Source organism: Antedon mediterranea, chromosome 5, assembly GCF_964355755.1.
Source record: "Antedon mediterranea chromosome 5, ecAntMedi1.1, whole genome shotgun sequence".
Classification (NCBI taxonomy): Eukaryota; Metazoa; Echinodermata; class Crinoidea; order Comatulida; family Antedonidae; genus Antedon; species Antedon mediterranea.
The window spans coordinates 9059807-9078384 of record NC_092674.1 but is presented as its reverse complement, the minus strand read 5'-3'; the positions used below and the strand labels follow the sequence as shown (position 1 = coordinate 9078384).

The 18578-nt window shown below is 31.9% G+C and overlaps 1 protein-coding gene across 5 annotated transcripts in view; it reads left to right on the top strand.

Annotated features, from left to right (window-relative positions):
- The window catches only part of LOC140049485 (protein unc-80 homolog), an 88652-nt gene that overhangs the window by 1820 nt on the left and 68254 nt on the right, over positions 1-18578 (top strand). For all 5 annotated transcript variants that reach the window (XM_072094382.1, XM_072094383.1, XM_072094385.1 and 2 more), the window contains exons 2-4: positions 1505-1553; positions 2254-4768; positions 5449-5634. In XM_072094382.1, coding sequence (XP_071950483.1) covers positions 1505-1553; positions 2254-4768; positions 5449-5634 — 2750 coding nt within the window. The remainder of the gene's footprint in view (positions 1-1504; positions 1554-2253; positions 4769-5448; positions 5635-18578) is intronic.

The window sequence follows — 18578 nt, the reverse complement described above, 5'->3', positions numbered from 1 at the left end:
TAAATCTCTTTCAAAACCTGGGGAGATTGCTCCTGTTATTAGTTGCATTTTCTCAGGTACATGCTGCATTTCCTCTCCTCTTTCATTTTCTCCTGTTAGTTGCATTTCCTCCTGTTAGTTGCATTTTCTCTTTTTAGTTGCATTTTCTCCTGTTAGTTGCATTTTCTCCTGTTAGTTGCATTTTTTCCTGTTAGTTGCATTTTCTCCTGTTAGTTGCATTTTTGCAGGTATATTGCAAATCCTCTCCTCTTACATTTTCTCCTGTTAGTTGCATTTTCTCCTGTTAGTTGCATTTTCTCATAAATACTCATGTTTATAATAATTTAAAAACCTGTTATGTAGTAAAAATCAGTGAAAATAAAAATGGAAGTTTGTTCCACTTGTTTTATAAACTTAAATAAACAAAAATGGAAAATGTTTACACAGTTGGCAGATAATTATTAACTCTAAATTATGATGTCACATTAAATTATATTTCTGAAGTAAGAAAGAAGACATTTTATTGTTGGCTATCTGTGGTATACCAATGTATAGTTTTTATTCTATGCTTGAGACTATTAAAACCCTTTTACATTGCCACCAATTTGATGCATTCATGTCATTAGACTGAGTAAAACAAATCTAAAATATATGATGATGAATGAGAATGTACCTTAATCTAATTTCTGTACATTAGTCCTTGTAATAGCTGCAAGGACATTTCTTCATGATAAGATCATAAATCGAGCATAGCTTGATTTTCAATAATAATTTACATGTACAGTATGTTTCCACCTCCAAAAGAAAATTTCAATTACTGAATCAAATGATGCTTGAAACATATAGCTTTACAGTGGAATGGAACTGTTAACATTTATTTAGGCCTGTCATGTACATCTCACTGATTGGAAGGCTAGCAAGAAAATTCTCTGATGTTGATTCTGATAATCAGTGAAGTGGTGTTTCCATTACCATAACAGGAATTTATGCATTATTACAAAATGTCAGAATAAAGTTGAATATTTTATTTATTACATTAAAAAAAATTCCATGAACAGTATGTAAAATTGACTACATTTCCTAATTTCTCTATCTATTTTTGTTGTATGGATTATCATATCTACCTTCTTTATTAACATTTAACAATCTTTAATAAGAAAGTTTTAACAATTTAGATATATGATCCCCTTCATATAGCTTTTAGTTTACTTGTCATGTCAACAACTGGTGGTAAATGCTTAAAATCTCCCATCATACGTCATTTTATGTTCTTCTACATAAATATCTGTTATATTTTGTTGAATGTGTGAAAAATAAAAATGAAACAAGACAGTCAGTAAAACTAATAATTAATTATTGTGGAAAATTAATTTTAATTTGTAAAACATGTGGAACACAAAATTTAAGAAATAAATGATCAACTAATGTGTGGCTTTACTCAAACAAGGTTCTGCACAGTATAGGAAGATGATGAGGATGTAAACAGAAATTTTTTATATAAAACTTTTTTTTTTATTCCTTTTAGTCCATTCATACGTCCAAAACTGGGCAAGCTCTATGAAGCCAGTTGTGTGGTAAGTATTTTGCATTTTCTAAAGGCTAAATCAGACAGCGTCATACGACGATGACTGGCAAAACATCTCTTCAGGAGAAAATTAAACGACCTAAAACTATGCCTGACGCTATTTCATGACGACTCGTCTCGTCAGGATTCAACTCACACAGCACCGACGCGCCAAGACGTTTGGTCGGGCCTTGTTGTAAAATGCTGTCTGAATTAGCATTAAAATGTACTGTAATATTTTCAAAGATGTTCTTTATACTGAAAATAAAGACAACATTACAAAGCTTTCATAATTATTAAGTATAAATTACTAAGTCTTTCTATAAGTATAAAGCTTTCATTTTTGAAATAATTATGTTGAGATTATGAAATCTCATGGTCAAATTTTGATTGAACAGCTAATTTGCCTTATAACAAACTATTAAATGATGAGTTAATAATGATGTAAATGTCCTTAATATCGACAGAAAAATAGAGAGATAGATTATGTTAAAAAAAAAATTGTGAGTTATATGATGATTAGATATATGTTGCATTATTAATCTGAAAAAAAATGTTGATCTAGGCATAAATCTATTGTTTTTATTTCAATAGTGAAAATAAATTTACTAGATAGGTCAATTAATATTGTGTTTAAATCTGTGATTAAGAGATGTAAATATTATTTACTATTAATTATTTTATCCATTATACCATTTTTGTCTTTATAGTCTTTTGAAAGAGTGTTTGTAGAGAACAAACTTCATGGTTTGTCTCCCAGCCTGTCAGATGCAATCAGCAGCATACCAAGATGGCAACTTATACAAGCAGCCTTTCCACATGTGGTCCACTGCTGTGCTGCTCTTCTCAACAATCGGGCCAAGCTTGGACATATGGACAAACTCGGAAATGCCGAGACAAAGCTTCTTCACACACTTCAATGGATTCTACTTGAAGCTCCAAATGAATGTCTTTTAGAAATGAGCCAAGAGGAACCAGCTGATACTGAACCAATTTGTGAACCACAGTATTCTCTGGATTCTTTACAATTGTTTGTTTACATGTTTGCTCCACTGATATACAGTGTCAAAGAAAGTGATTTAACATTTCGTCTGGCTAATGGACTCAGACTTTGGCAACCTCTATGGGAACATAGACAACCAGATATTCTTAGCTTCATGGCTGTAGTGAAACCTAAAAGGAACATTGTCAGAGCACGCCGCCATAGTTCTTTGCGCAACGGTGATGGCTTGCAGGAAGATATTAAGCAGTGTAATGACTTGTCAGTTAGTGGTGTTGCGCCATTGGCTAATTTGACCGATGTATGCGACCCTTCAAAAGGTCGAGATTCAAAACCTGTAAATATTTGTTCTGTGTGTCATAGTACTATCAAAGATAATTCATGTGCTTGCAAAAACAATCAAGTAAAATCAAATTTAGATGAGTGTTCTACTGGTTTACATAGTAAACATTCTAGTTTAACTAGATTTAGTGATGTAAGTCAAGCAACCTTTTTTGATGTTGCTGTTCTTCGATGTCTCTTTAGTCCAAATTGGAATGATGAAGGCATTCAGTGGGCTCTAACTTACCTACTTACACGCCTTCAAGAAATTACTGATGAGAAAATTGCCTCAGAACGTGTTCGCCATCGTAGTTGTTCCTTACCTGTACCTCAAATTATGGTTTCTATGGTAGCACCTGTCAGTAATGTTACTAAGAAGTTATCACTTCCAGCATTTATTCGAACAGAGGTTGAAACAAGTAGAAAACCCTTGCCAAGTAACAAAAAGCAGAAGACCACAGGTCCTCAGTTAAGACGTATTGGTCATGGTTCATTAGGAAGACCAATGTACCCAGTACCACGTCTTGTGGAGACTTATGAAAATGAAAATATGTCGGAAGAAAATATTATGAATCAAAGGTGTGATACTGAGAGTCTTTCTAATGTTCCATCTACTGGGGCAGAACCAATTATAAATTATAAGTCTGAAGGAGATGAGCAAGAACATGTAGTTCTAAGAACTAGGAAAAGATCAAGAAGACCACCAGCACTGTCACCACCATGCATCCGGTGTCCACCAGTTTTAGAGACAGAAGAGAAAAGTGAAAAACCAATTAAAGAAGAAAGCAATTCAGAAGTCCCTATTGTTAAAACTGATATTAACTCTGGGGCTCAAATAGGTTTACCAGCATTCTCAGTGTCCACTCCTACAGTTATAGAACCACCTAAGTTTGGAAGTGGCGAGTCTGGAGTACAAGAAATACAAAACCCTTTTCTAAAAAATCTACAACTTACCAAATCAAAGAGTTTTGATTCAAGTAAGGTTAAACCATTTAAATTTAAAATAGATGTCATAAAAAGACATACTCTACCTCCTTTGGACAGCACAGAAAACCGTTTATCAACAAGTAGCAGCAGCTCGGGTGAAATTCCAATTATTAGAAATGGTGGAGTTGGTGCCGAGAGAGAAGTTAAACTCTTTATACCAACAGTGAAAACACATTTTGAACCTCTACACCGACTTCAGAGATCTAAACCAATCTTAGAAGAACCAGCTAGTATAACAGTTGAATCTGAAATCCAAAAAGCCGTTTCTGAATCTGTTACTCCTTTTGAATTGGAAGAAGTTCCAGCTATCTCTCTTGCTGTTCCAATTCCAGAGATCAGACCAACTTTAGAACTTCCACCAAATGAAACAGATGACAATGAAGCACCATCCATTCCTGATACCAATAAACAGGATAAAAATGCTGAACGTCCTGTAGAACCAGCAGCTTCACTTCTTTCACTACCACCAACAATTCCAAGAAGTTCTTCAGATTCATTTGTGGATTACTACCGACCTCAAGAGGTGGAAGAACATTGTGAAGCTCCAGGTTCAACCTACTACATCCAAGAGAATGGACAGATGAACTACAGTGTGATATTAAGAGCACTTCACACTGTCATCACCAAAGAGACAAATGCAAAAATCTGTGATGTTTCATTACATATAATTGATACATTGCTTAACTTTAGTGTTATGGATACTAAATCTGAAAAGACCAATCAAAAGAGTTCAACAATACCAAAGATCCGAGTGGAAGGTGGGAAAGCTAAGCTGGAAGATAAGACTGCAGCAGGGATTGAGGAAATAGGTTCAGAGGATATGAATGTGCATAATCTAGTGATGGAGACATTGGTGTGTGTATTTCGAGCACTTGGTTGTAAACATGGGTGTGGAGAAGGCCTACGTGGTCAAGCAGGTACTTATTGCAGTTTCTCTTAATAATTATCATAGGCATAAGCATCAGTTCCAATTTTTACACCACCGCACCACTCCATTTGCACTGGGCAGCTACAGGATCCGGATCAGATTTAATTGGGTCAGATCCATTGTGTTTCAAACTATGTTCCTTACTATTTGTTTACTTTATCTCTCAAACCATTGTCACTTAGAATGAGCTTAGTTCATGAATTGTTTGATATGAATGTTCAAAGTTGTATTAATTTTGTTTGTATTTAAATTTTTAGTCCAACGTAGCTAGTATGTTAAGAATAATATTATTTCCGATACTGTGTGTACTACTAGTACAGGTGCACCACAAGGTACCGTATTGGCAACTTTTTTGTTTACTCTGTACATGTCAGATTTTTGGTCGGTATCCCTGAGTTGTCCAATGATAAAATGTGCGTACGACTTGGCTATGGCTCTTATTAATAACAACGATTCTTCTCTATACCTTTCTGAGATTATTTGATTTACTGATTACTGTGGAAACAATTACTATCTTGGAGTGGTGTTCGGCTATAAGCTTAAATGGGTGGATCATGTTGGCCATATAGTTAAGAAGTTAAATACAAGGCTGTACTGTTTGGCTGCCAAGTTCAGTAAATAATGATGAAAAATGAATAACAAACTTTTATTTAATATCTTTTTGATAAGGTAACATTTTGAGACAACAAGGCCAAAACTGCTTGAATCGCATGTATAAGATTGATGCGAGACAATTTCGTCGTTATCTACGCTATGTCATCAGTACACATCCATTGGACAGTATCATCGACTTCCTCCACGCGTTCCTTGGATTCTGCGTTGACCCAAAGCCAAAACCATTAGTTTTTCGACCAGGTAAGATTATTTTTTTTATATATTGTGTTGTCTGTTTGGAATTTCCTATCCTTTTCTTGGGTTCAAATCCCAAGTTCATGGTAATTTATCCTGATTTAATCAAATGTACTTTTGTTCAATTTTGGTAGAATATGCTTGTATGCTGAATTTATTTGTCAATAAGTGTAAATAACCTTGGTATTTTTCACATACAGTACTGTAGTACATCACAATTTAAAATTAAATTTTGTGGCCTACAGTTTTCTTAACATCAAGCTCCTGTGGGCCTACATATTCAAAGCTCTAGTGGTATGCAATTAATATATACCCCCTAGGTAAACCAAAACACCCTCCCACCTTGTAACGGCCAGGTAGTGTCGCTACCTGGAAAGACACAAATTGCTAAGTACTGGTATCTTGATGGCCAAGTGCCTCTCTCGTGGTCTACTAACTAGAGAAGAGACCTCAACAATCTCCCAATGACATTAGCTAATTAACCATTGGTAGTCTACTTGTCACTGATCTGTCACACGCTCTCTATCCACTTGTATCTCCTGCTGGCTAATTCTTTCTATCTTACCATGAATAAATAGTTCTCCATGATTTGATGATTTGTTCATCTTCATTTCTTCTTTATGTAAAAATATATTACAGGCAAAAAATAATATGTATAAAATGGATGGAGTAGATTATTATTAATAATATGTAATATTATGATACAATATGAATGATAAAGTATAGTCCCTGGCCTAGTCAGTCATACATTTAAATTTGTTTTTCTTTGTATTTGACTAATTTAATTTTGTCTAGACCAAAAACCAGCATTAATTCCAACATAATCTGCACTAGAATTGTTTTTCCTTGTTTAGGTAGCTTTCATTAATAATGAATTTATTATAGCTGGGGATATAAACAGGTAGTTGGCATATAGATGAGGGTACGCATCAAGGATGTAATTATGTTGGGCTAATGTGACGGGTAGTGTAGTACCCACTGTCGTTTTCCTAAAGACCAATTTACACAGACGAGCGGTAATAGTAAGCGGAAAACAGTGTAGCTTGTCCCATGTCTGCTATGTGTTGTGTGTAAATGTTCATAAGGAATAACATAGATTCTATATTTGTATTACCATTACCACTCATCTGTGAGATTTGGCATTAAAGCTTTATGCCTTCCACCCCGCCTAATTTCAAAAAAATTGTTTTTAAAAAACCTCTGAATATTTGAAAGTACTGGTTTTATTTTGTTTTCGCCATCTACTCATACTCTAGACTCAATTAATGATATTGTAATTATCAGCTTAAAACAATTAACTATTATTACGCACATTACACATTTACCATCCGAATGTCATTCAATTTATGTCATACAGTCACCTTACATACAAGTGCTGAAATGTTTACTTCCACAAAAAAAAGAGAATAAAAAAATACACAATTAAAATATGTGCAAGAACAAAAAATGTGGATCTATTCACAACAAACTATCATGTAAGATCATAGTTAGCTATTAAAAAACAACCCAATGAAATAAGTTAAGCTTAAGGATGATATACAATGCAATTACCTTTGAAATAGGTCTATGTAATACCACTGTTTCTTTAGACACTATGGAATTTTGTTCATGTTTTTCCCTGACTTCCTAACACATGTTGGTGGATGCAGATCCTGATATGCCTCATTATGATATCAGTAGTAGTATGCATCTTTATTGATGTGCTCTTTTACACTGTTCTTTTGTACCTCATAGTTATATCTTTTATCTTATCTTATTTATTTGACTTGCTCTTCCTTTAATAATATATTATAAAATGCAATTTGTTGACATAACAAATAACATGATAGACATCTCAATTATAACCTGCAGAAAGCCTATACATGTATAGTATCAATACTATATTACTCTATTCTACACGTAAATTTGATGATAGTAGTTTATATTTCAACTTATTTTTTATGCTAATATATGGTGGTTATAGTATATCTTTACAATATTCAAATATTCTCTGAAAAGTGACGTTGTCAAAAATTTCAATGCAAAAAATGTGTATTTGATTGAGTGAATTTATGCAAATAGTAACATCTAAAGCATATTTCATATAGCAAAATAAATAAGAAATCTTCATACTGAAAAATTCTCATTAAGGCATTTTGAGAACGAGCGTAAAGACGACGAAGTAATGTTAATCTACGAACCAATCAGTGTTGCGAATGTTGTGCTTCTGATGACCCTGATTTGGTTTGCAGACATATGTGTAACATTTCTTCGTCATAGTATATTCTTGCCATTTCATTGGTTGATTTTGTATCACATGGCGTGTATCATTTGGATCCATCCTCATGATTGGCATACTGTAGCCTTTGACATTTAAATTTAAGCGAGAAGCGGCGAAATAATCAAATGTCAATTCACTTTAGAACAGTAGGTGTGTTACAATTTTTGTGGTTAAAGATTTTGCAACTTGTAAAGCAAAAGGACATCACATTTAGGTCTGCCCTTTATTTCACCATTTTTAGGCACTGGGCCACCTCATCCCACTGGGAGAGATTTTATTTTTTTATTGAAAGATGAATTTGTGTAAAATATTTTTTGCTTTTTTACTGTAAAATCATCTTTAAATAAATTAGACTGGAAAAATACTAACACCCGTATTCTTAAACCGGACTTTAGTCGTAGTTCGAAGTTCGACTTGAAAAAGTCGTAGTTCGAGCTATTACTTCAAATTCGATTCAAAAACGAAGTAGTCGAAGTTTGCAGTTCGACTTAATGAAGTCGAGCTTTTAGTCGAGTTGCACACGTCTGGGTAACAAAGTCTATACATTGGCCAATGACAAGAGAGTATTTGAGGAGCAGACGAAATTTTGCGCATTGATATCACTTTCCATTTCTTACAACACTTTTTACGCATCAGGACTATATACATGAAAAATAATTTTAATCGTTAATTATTAGAACAATATCAGTATTAATTTAACAGTGAAGTATATTTGATTAACAACAAATAAAATCTTCGAAATATATTTAGGAACCATGGCGGTACGGTAACTTTTATATTTTCTAGGCCCCCAACAAAGTATGATCGCCACGAACCACGCACTTCATAGCGGGACAAGAAAGCGCTAGGCCCCCTAAACATTCCATTGCGTGGTGAATTGCCGCATCTCTCATTGTCGCTATGGCGTGACGTAGCTCAAGTCGGACTTGCGCGAAGAAAATAATGTAATTTGTATACAGTTGTAAATAAAGATGATTTTCATTATTATAATTTATACCAATGTATATTTAATTAAGCTAATATAAATATAGATATTTCATTCTTCAATATCTGGCCAATATAACAACTCAATGACTGTTATGTTTTTTATAAACATCGTTTAAAAACCATTTAGTCGACCATTTAGTCTGCCCCCTCCAGGACTAAAAAAATCGATCAAAATCCGTCTCGATTTAGTCGAGGTTGGCCTGATTTAGTCGGTGATTTAGTTGAAGTTCGGTTTATGAATTAAAATGACGTCATTTTTTTAGTTTTAGCTCGAACTACGACTAAAGTCCGGTTTAAGAATACGGGCGTTAGACCTAAAATCAAAGAAACCTTGATATAAGAGATATTACAGTATCACTGTGATTAAACATGTGTGATACTTGATTTTCAAGTGTCTAGAAGTAGAACAAATGCTCAATCCACTCTAAAAAAAACCAATTGTTCTTTAATTGATTTCATTGTATTCAATACTGATTTCTAATCCCACAGATGATAAAGGTGGTTCTACTGTATATATATATAAATTTAATTAAGGACAAATTTCGATAAATCTTGCCTACCTTTTAAAATTTGTACTCAATGGTATAAAAAGATATTGGCATAGACATTAAAGTCGCAGTTTGTAAATGAATATTTGTTACACTTTACAGTAAAATCTTCCTGTGAACCGAACAAGGAGAATGATATGTTTAAAAAATGTGGTCCTATTTAAAGGACACCTCCATTAAGGGGATACGTTGTGGGGTTGGAGAATGATATGTTTAAACAATGTGGTCCTATTTAAAGGACACCTCCATTAAGGGGATACTTTGTGGGGTTGGAAAATGATATGTTTTTACAATGTGGTCCTATTTAAAGGACACCTCCATTAAGGGGATACGTTGTGGGGTTGGAAAATGATATGTTTAAACAATGTGGTCCTATTTAAAGGACACCTCCATTAAGGGGATACTTTGTGGGGTTGGAAAATGATATGTTTTTACAATATGGTCCTATTTAAAGGACACCTCCATTAAGGGGATACTTTGTGGGGTTGGAGAATGATATGTTTTTACAATGTGGTCCTATTTAAAGGACACCTCCATTAAGGGGATACGTTGTGGGGTTCCCTAGAGGTTGTAGTATAATTGTAATAAATTATTATAATTGTAAATAGTAATTCATAGTGATTTAATTTATTTACAGACAGTTCAATATAATCGATGACATCAATATTAAATAATTATATTTATATTAAAGATTTACAAAATGATCTTTGTTATTAATCATTTGCAGTATGCTCGATTAAACATCTAGATATGTTGCGTTCAATGCAATGAAGTATGCATTATAGATGTAGCAAAGTATCAGGAGAAACACTCGGCCGCGTTAAAATCTATATCCAAACGACGCATTAAAGTTACCATAAGTAGCAGTCGTTCTGCGAATCCTGTGCTTAAGTCATTTCACGAGAAGTGACGAATCAACTGTCCAGTTAACACTACCGGGCGTCCTTAATGACCGTTATTATGTTCCCGTTAGTTACACATGAATGCAAATGACGGTTCACTGATGCGTGACAGCTTGTCATGATTATTCCTATGAGAGGGTATAGTAGTAGTACAAAGCTGTAAAATTATTTTTTTTCCTTTTATTTTATTACTATTTATCCTTTTTTTTCCTTTTTTTTTATCATTCATGATCACTATCTTTTTAAAATCAATATTGATGTTTACAAAAAGATTACCAGTGTATATATCATATATTTATAATTAAATTCGTCTTTCAAAGTTATGCGCTACAATAATGGTACGATCCATAACGGAGAGTATGTATGTACAGCATACTAATTAAGACATTTTATATATATTTAATTGTATTGATTTCTTTATCTTTCTAAGCATGTATAGAAGATTTGGGAAATAAAGTTAATTTATGTATTGATTTTATATTTTAATGTATATTAAAAATTAGCTTTAGCTTCATGCTTTTAATTCATAAAATTAAATTGCATGTCGTAAGTTGATTTTCTTATTTAAGATTTCCAGCATGAAAGCTTTCCTTCTTGACTTTATCATTTTAATTTAGCCACCAATAATACCCAAAGCTTTGTCATTTTTTAATAATGTTTCTTTGGATTTACACATTATTTAAAAAAAATATAACATAAAATTAAAGTCACAATATTGGGTAATCTTTTAAATTATGTTTAAAAACCAAACTATATTTATATTCAAATATTATAATAATATATACAATAATTTTTTTACATTTAAAATCAACAATATTTAATAGTTTCGAAATGATGTTTGTTGCAATTATTACTATAAATATGATATTACCATTTATCATTAGTGCTTGTTTCTGTAAAATTCTAATTTTGTAAATTTAAATGAACATGGAAACATTATTATCGTGATATTAAATGATGCGTTATGATCTTTCCAAAGTGATTTGATGATCTCATCAATCAATGTCGATTCTAAATAGATGAATAATTAACTAGCAAAAAATAGGATATATTCACAACAGCATGCTTTTGGATCTTTTTACCGATGTTCACATAGATTAGTAAATCTCTAAAGCTCTGTCTACACTATCAAACTTTATGTGACAAAAAAATGTGATGTGCCCATATATGGACATGATGATGTCATATCACTACCATATTTGGGCATATCACTACCATGTTTGAGCACATACACTTTTTTGTCAAACTATAGTTTGATAGTGCAGACAGAGCTTTAGTAAATAAATTAAGGAATGGATATTTACATTAGAATTTTGTTTGACATGCAAAAATAAATAATATTATTAAGGAGCCCCAGTATGTTGAAAAATAAAGTATGATTTAGTCAATTACAATTTACAGTATGATTTTAAGATTAATTTGATTACTAAATACGAAAGGGAAGTCAAATTTTCTGGTAATGAGATTTGAATTGTTTGGACAGTATATGTAGATAAATTATATTAGGCCCTGTTTCTGCTGCCAACTAAATACCGTATATTATACGGTATTTTTTGAATACCGTATATATACGGTATATTTTTGGCAGCAGAAACTGCACTCATAAAAAATATACCGTATTTTGTATACCGTATTTTCCCCACAAAATTTGTGGATAAAATACGGTATTTACAAATTTATACCGTATTTTTTGTACCCGTTTCTGCTGCCAATAAAAAATACCGTATTTTTTTTTTACATGACAAAAGGTCAACATTTGTGTTTTTATTTTCTGTCGCTGTCAGCTGCTTTACACACGTGTATAGATATATTCGGCGAAAATGTGGAGCGAAGACGTCACACAGTTTTACTAAATAAATGTGTGTGGGGAAGCTAAAATGTCTGGCCAACTAAAAGGTAATAAAAGGGACAACCACATTTATAAAGACATTTCTAAAAAAACAAAGCAGGAGTATGGAATAGACTTGTCTCCAAAGCAAGTAAACTGAAAGCTGAAGAGCCTGCGAAAGCAGTACAACATTGCAAAATACAATAACTCGGGGAGGGAACGAATTATTGTCCCCATTACGATGTTTTCTGTGCTCTCACAACATCTCTATCACTAGGGCTAGGCTGTTGAAAGTGAGACGTAAAACTTCCTTTATTGCGACTTTTAATTATCGATCAAATAAATGAATGGCAATTTGGGTAAAAATGATGAAATTTAACACGACCACCCAAGAAGTATTGTTAGCAGAAACGGGGTACTAAAAAATACGGTATAAAAAATACCGTATTTTATACCGTATTTTTATACCGTATTTTGAGCAGTTGCAGCAGAAACAGGCCCTATGTCTATGTACAGAAATTTATAACATAACAAATACTCATGTGTACAGTAAATTGTTTTTGGTGTGATAACATTTAACTGGTTAACTTTGTTTTAATAAATTAACTCAATTTTTTTCCAATTTGAAATTAATGGTTAAATTCAATTCTCAAGTACTGTTAAACATACAATTTTCTTGCTTATTGGAACTTTTGAACGCAGAACGTTAATTGCTGACTAAAACTAATATTGTTTGATCTCAGGTAAGAAATGTTTAATTTATTCTAAAAAATATGCAGAAATATGGCAACTGAAAATAAAATGTTTCTGTTTCTAAAAACATAATATTAACCACTGTATTAAAATGTAAACTCAGCAGAAGAAAATTAAATAAAACTATCCCATCTAATCTCACCTACACCTCCTTGTAGTCTCCTTTCATACACTAATACATACTTTATGACAATCCTACTTCAATCTTGATGAGCTAATTTTTTCTGTTTTTATAACTCATGACAGTTTCTTGAAATTTTGAATTCTATGATCAAAATGTTGATGTTGATTCTTGATGTAAACACTATTTTGAAACATTCAAAGGGGGGGTTCACATGCACCTGAAGGAGAACGAACCTAAATATACTTTGAGGATGTCACAAAAATCTGTAGCAGCTAGCCTAAAGTTCTGACTACACTACTATAAAACTGTATGTGACAACAAAATGTGATGTGCCCATATATGGACATGATGTCATATTACTACCATATTTGGGCAAATCCCACTAGTTTAATAGTGCAGACAGAGCTTTAGAAGTTTTGTATTTTTTAAAGTTTGCATCGTTAAACGTCTATGAAACTGGAAAGCACCTTTCACACTGCCGATACATGATTCATGGCTGTATAAAAACTCCCGCACCATGCCTAGCCACCACATCTGACATTCACCATACTGTGATGGTACTTTGCAATGCTTTGTTATGCACGATAAATTTGTAGAATACTTACACAAGGTATAAATATGTTTGGAAGCTCAGTATCCAGTGTTACTGGTATATCAGTGTATTTGTTAGCAGGCTATTAATGTTGTGATTAATTTCTGAATGAAGCTGTTATTGTTTTTCACTCATTGTATTAAAGTCACCGAACACCATATGTAATTCTCAACACAATAATAATCATACTATATTATATACAATTTATTTCATGGTTTTTTTTTTTGTATTGTAACTAAACAAATTACAATGATAAATGCTTTGGGCAATATGAATTTTGATTAAAAACTCGATTCTCATTCATACATGTTTCATAATAATGTAGTTGATTATCTCTGTTTATTTTTTATGTCTTTTTCTATATATATTTTTTTTTGATCATGTATTAGAAAAAAAAATACAATAAAACCCCTAATAAGGGGACATCTTTTGGACACAAAAAGTGTCCTTTATGAGGTGCCACCAAGTAAGGGTTGGATGTAGTGCTAAAACATAATTAGGCCTCGTTTGATTCACGGAGAATGTCCCCTTAATAGGAGTTTAGTATGTTGTTTAAAAATACTTGGTATTTAATGAATTTGTTTGAAATAACTAGCAAAATATCAATTAGACTATTTCTATAGGAGCTAGGCTAAATTACAAGAAATAGCTCATTAGTTCACAACACTTTCGTTTCACTGCATTTGAAAAATAGGTATCGTTATGTATAGATGCTTATTTTATGATCGGTCTGAGAAATTTTATACATTGAGGTATATCCATTAAACTATACTTTTCTACAGTTGGCAATAAATTAAAGAAGGCCAATTGCATTACAGTACAATACATTCATACTAATTAGATGGTTGAATACAGCATACCTAATTATTGCATGTACAAAGAATCTAATACAAAGATATGCCAGTTGTGAAAATGAATATATTCTAGCAATATTCCGTAGTAGGCCTGTAAGGAATTTAAATGTTAAAAATAAATGTATTTATTACGGTTCTCAAGCTTAGCTGGAAACCGTGGAAATTCAGATTAGGCCAGCCTCAACGGAACCACAGCAGCCAGTAGTGCAGTGTACCAGATTACCACACCGTGAGACGATTCCCTACTCTTTTCGAATAGTAAGCAAGTTCCTTAACATGCAGTATATGCACACAGGATCACCAGCTTTATGTCCCATCCGAAGTGTGAGAAAGTGAATTGATCACCATCTTGTAGAACCCCTCCTATGGGACATCCTATTCAGGCACACTTCAATGTGAAACAAACGGGGAAATATGTTTTAAAACTATGAAACCCCTGTTCAGATGACATGTTTATCCCGAAGGTTTTTTCCTAATTGTGGTTCTACTATACTTAAAAAAGTTAAGTCATTGGTCCAATTTACACCAGACACGTTCTACACTATTCAAATAGGGATTTTTTTTCTTGGAGTACTATTGTGGCCGACACTACTTTCTGACGTGTTTAATATGTTTTTATTGATAAATGTATTCAATTTCTTTAATCTTGTCGACACTTCCAGGTTGCCCTTTTGATTCTTTTCTTCACATTATTGGTTCAGTTTTATCCATATGATTTCTTGTAGTGGAACATAACACTTACAACAAGAATTATCTTCTTTTTAAAAGGAATCATCTTTAATTTTATTTCAAAATATGACTTCATTTTTGTTGAACATAAGAAAGAAAAAATAAATGTTTTTATTGATTGATTTGAAAATCCAAACCAGGTAGCATAATCATTTAATTCTTAATAGATAATAAAATATGTAATTGAATATGTATTTTTATTCTGACCTTACAGTACTGTATGATAAAACATTTTGTTAATAGTTATATAAAAATAAAAGATTTTTTAACATTTGTCAAACTTTAGTAGACTTATTGCCATTTAAAATGTCTTGATTTTAAGGAGATTTTAACAATCTCCTTTATCAACCTATATAATTAAAAACGTTTAAACCAAATTAATTTTTGTTCATTCCGTTATAATATTGATTATAAATAAAACACCTGCAGTGCTTTCCATTTTAAAATTTAGATATAATTATTATTATTCATATTAAATGGTATTGAGTTATAAAGAGTCCATTCACACTTAAGATTTCCATCATCTCAGCTGGGTGCTATGGATTTTCTGAAAGAGTATCCATATTAAATAAGATAACATAAAGTCCAGATGAGGCTATGGGCACTGTGAACTGTGTATCCATATTTAAAATTGTTTTGAATATCAATTTTAGATAAAAGAAATTTAAAGTCAAATATCAGATTGTCCAAATGTTCTTTTCAGTCCATTTAAAATTATTCTTAAAAAATTATATAAACATTTTTTTTTTCACTATCATATTAAAAATTGTTTTCAATATTATGTGATCCTTTATGTACGGTATGCCCTCTTACAATATCATACTGCCTTATGATGGGTAATAATATTTTGTAGTTTGTCATTGATAGTCTGTTAATTGCCATGGTAACAATAAATGATGACTAAACAGAGCATCATCTTGTTAAGCTATTTTGTTTGCTTCAACTCTCAGCATGATTTCAGTTAAAAACTGTCGAGTGGTGTCAAAGTGTCCCACATTCATAGCAATATGGTAATTCTAATATTAAAATATTATATATATATTATATGTTTATATATATATATACATATATATTATAAACAAAAGGCATAGTTATAAAGGCACGCCTCCAAAAGCTATGGGGTACAAAGCAGTAATTTTGTGACTTATATATGTTATCCTTTGTTACAATTCTTTTCACCTGATGATGGGCTATGCCCGAAACATGTCGTTAAAATAAATCTATATTGAGGCAGTTTTAACTTATTTGATTTGATTTTTTTCTATATCCTGCCTATGCAGCTCTTTGATTTATATATATATAATGTATATATATATATATTTCTTATTAACTATATAAATCCAAAGGCAAATTACTGAAAAAATTACAATGTTGTTGGTATCAGTGGCTGGATCTCAATGGAGATACAAAAAAAAATCTAAATCAAAACAATACAGTAAAGCAGCCAGAAAAGTTAGCAGAGCTTTCGGGCAACACTAGCCCTTCATCAGTGCAAGTGAATATAAACCTATAGATATATTAGATATAAGATTCAAGATTTAATTTTATTTTGCCAATTAAAATGGAATAATATTTATTTATTTTAAAAGAGAGAGAGAGTCATGTAAAGGATTAGGGTATGTGATGTCTAACCAAGACGAATATCATACATGATGATGATGATATAAGATATTATTTAAAATACAAAACAAATACATTGTTCCTAAGTTGTCGGTTGTTATAAATCAAAGCCCCTCCTCCTGTGTCCTCAAAGTGTCCAAAATGTAATATCATATAATCATCTTTATTGCAATCAATATATACAAAAATATAGAATTGGATTTTAAAAACATATATAAATATAAAAAAGTACCGTATAAAAAGTCACAAACAGATACCGGTGTTGATAATAAAGTTTTTTGATTTTGGTATTGCAATTTGGTAAGGAAATTCAGTGACTGATCTCAATTGGTGTGAAACAAGGCACAGTGGTGGAAATAGGTTGTTATAACTAGGGCTTTTTGGAAATATTCCTTGCACAGTCAGGTACGATGGTTCTCAAGTAAAGGAATATTTTTAAAAATAATTGTATGTATGCATAGTTGTATGCGTACATTGCTATTCACTAGCTTACTATACACAAAGACTGGTCTAAAGTGAAAATAGGCCCTACACATTGTATGTTTGTCTATTGATTCTAAAATGAGCCATAAAATATTTTTCATATCAAAAGTTATACTGATATTGGATCTGGCAACACCCACCCAAGTGCACGAAACATCTTGTAATGGAAGTACATATACCCTAAGGCTACAGAACCTAATTACTGAATAAATATCACTATTAATGGTAAGAAATAAAAGACCAAGATTGTTCTGGCAGTTATTCTAGTACATCTTTATTGCAGTAAGTATGTGCAATACAGTACAGGTGAAAAAAGAAAACATCAAAAGACTACACTGTAATAATAGAAAATGCATCGCTTGAAATTACAATCTGTACTTCTGCTGTCCGTGAAATACATTACTGTTGAAGTGCTGACACACCCTAGGGTCAGAGGCATAATTACTGAATAAATATTACTATGAAATTAAGACCAAACTTGTTATGGCATCATTTATTGTTTAGTGCTATACATTATTATTTGAAATGAACGAAATGCTAAAAAGTACATATTACTAGTTGTGAAAACAATATTTGAAAACTACTTGTATTAGGTAAATACATTAGCCACAAAGTGCAAATGCTATTAACATTGTGTATTATAATTAGGAATGGTGATATGCAGTGTTTGTACATTGTCTGTTTGATTGGGGCATCTCGTCGAAAAGTGATTTTTATGACCTTAATGTTCGACATAACACGATGCACTGTCTATCCTGAAGATAAATATGGATAAAGCCACATGAAACAAAATTGTTAGTTTCACATCTTTTGGTGACTTTACTAGTTTATTGTATCAACATGAGAATGATAGTTTAAAAGTCCAGTTGTAATTTACAATTCTTACATACATGCAGTTTTGATGGAAAATTAGGATTCACTCTTGAAATTTTACAGAAAAGCTGAATATTCATTTGGTAAACATTAAAATAGAGAAAAAATAATTGTCATGTGACACAAAATCAACGAATCAAATTAAATTATAATACCTGACATATAATTAGATAAAACCAAGTTCTGATTGGATAAGAAATCTGAATTAGCACACAACAAACATTTTTTGATCCACTATTTCAGAATTCAAAATGGAGAAAAAAGCCGAATATTCAATTAGTAAACATTAAAATGAAGAAAAAATAATTGTCATGTGGTCACAAAATCAACAAATCAAATGGAATTATAATATCAGACATATAGTTAGATAAAACCAAGTTCTGATTGGATAAGAAAT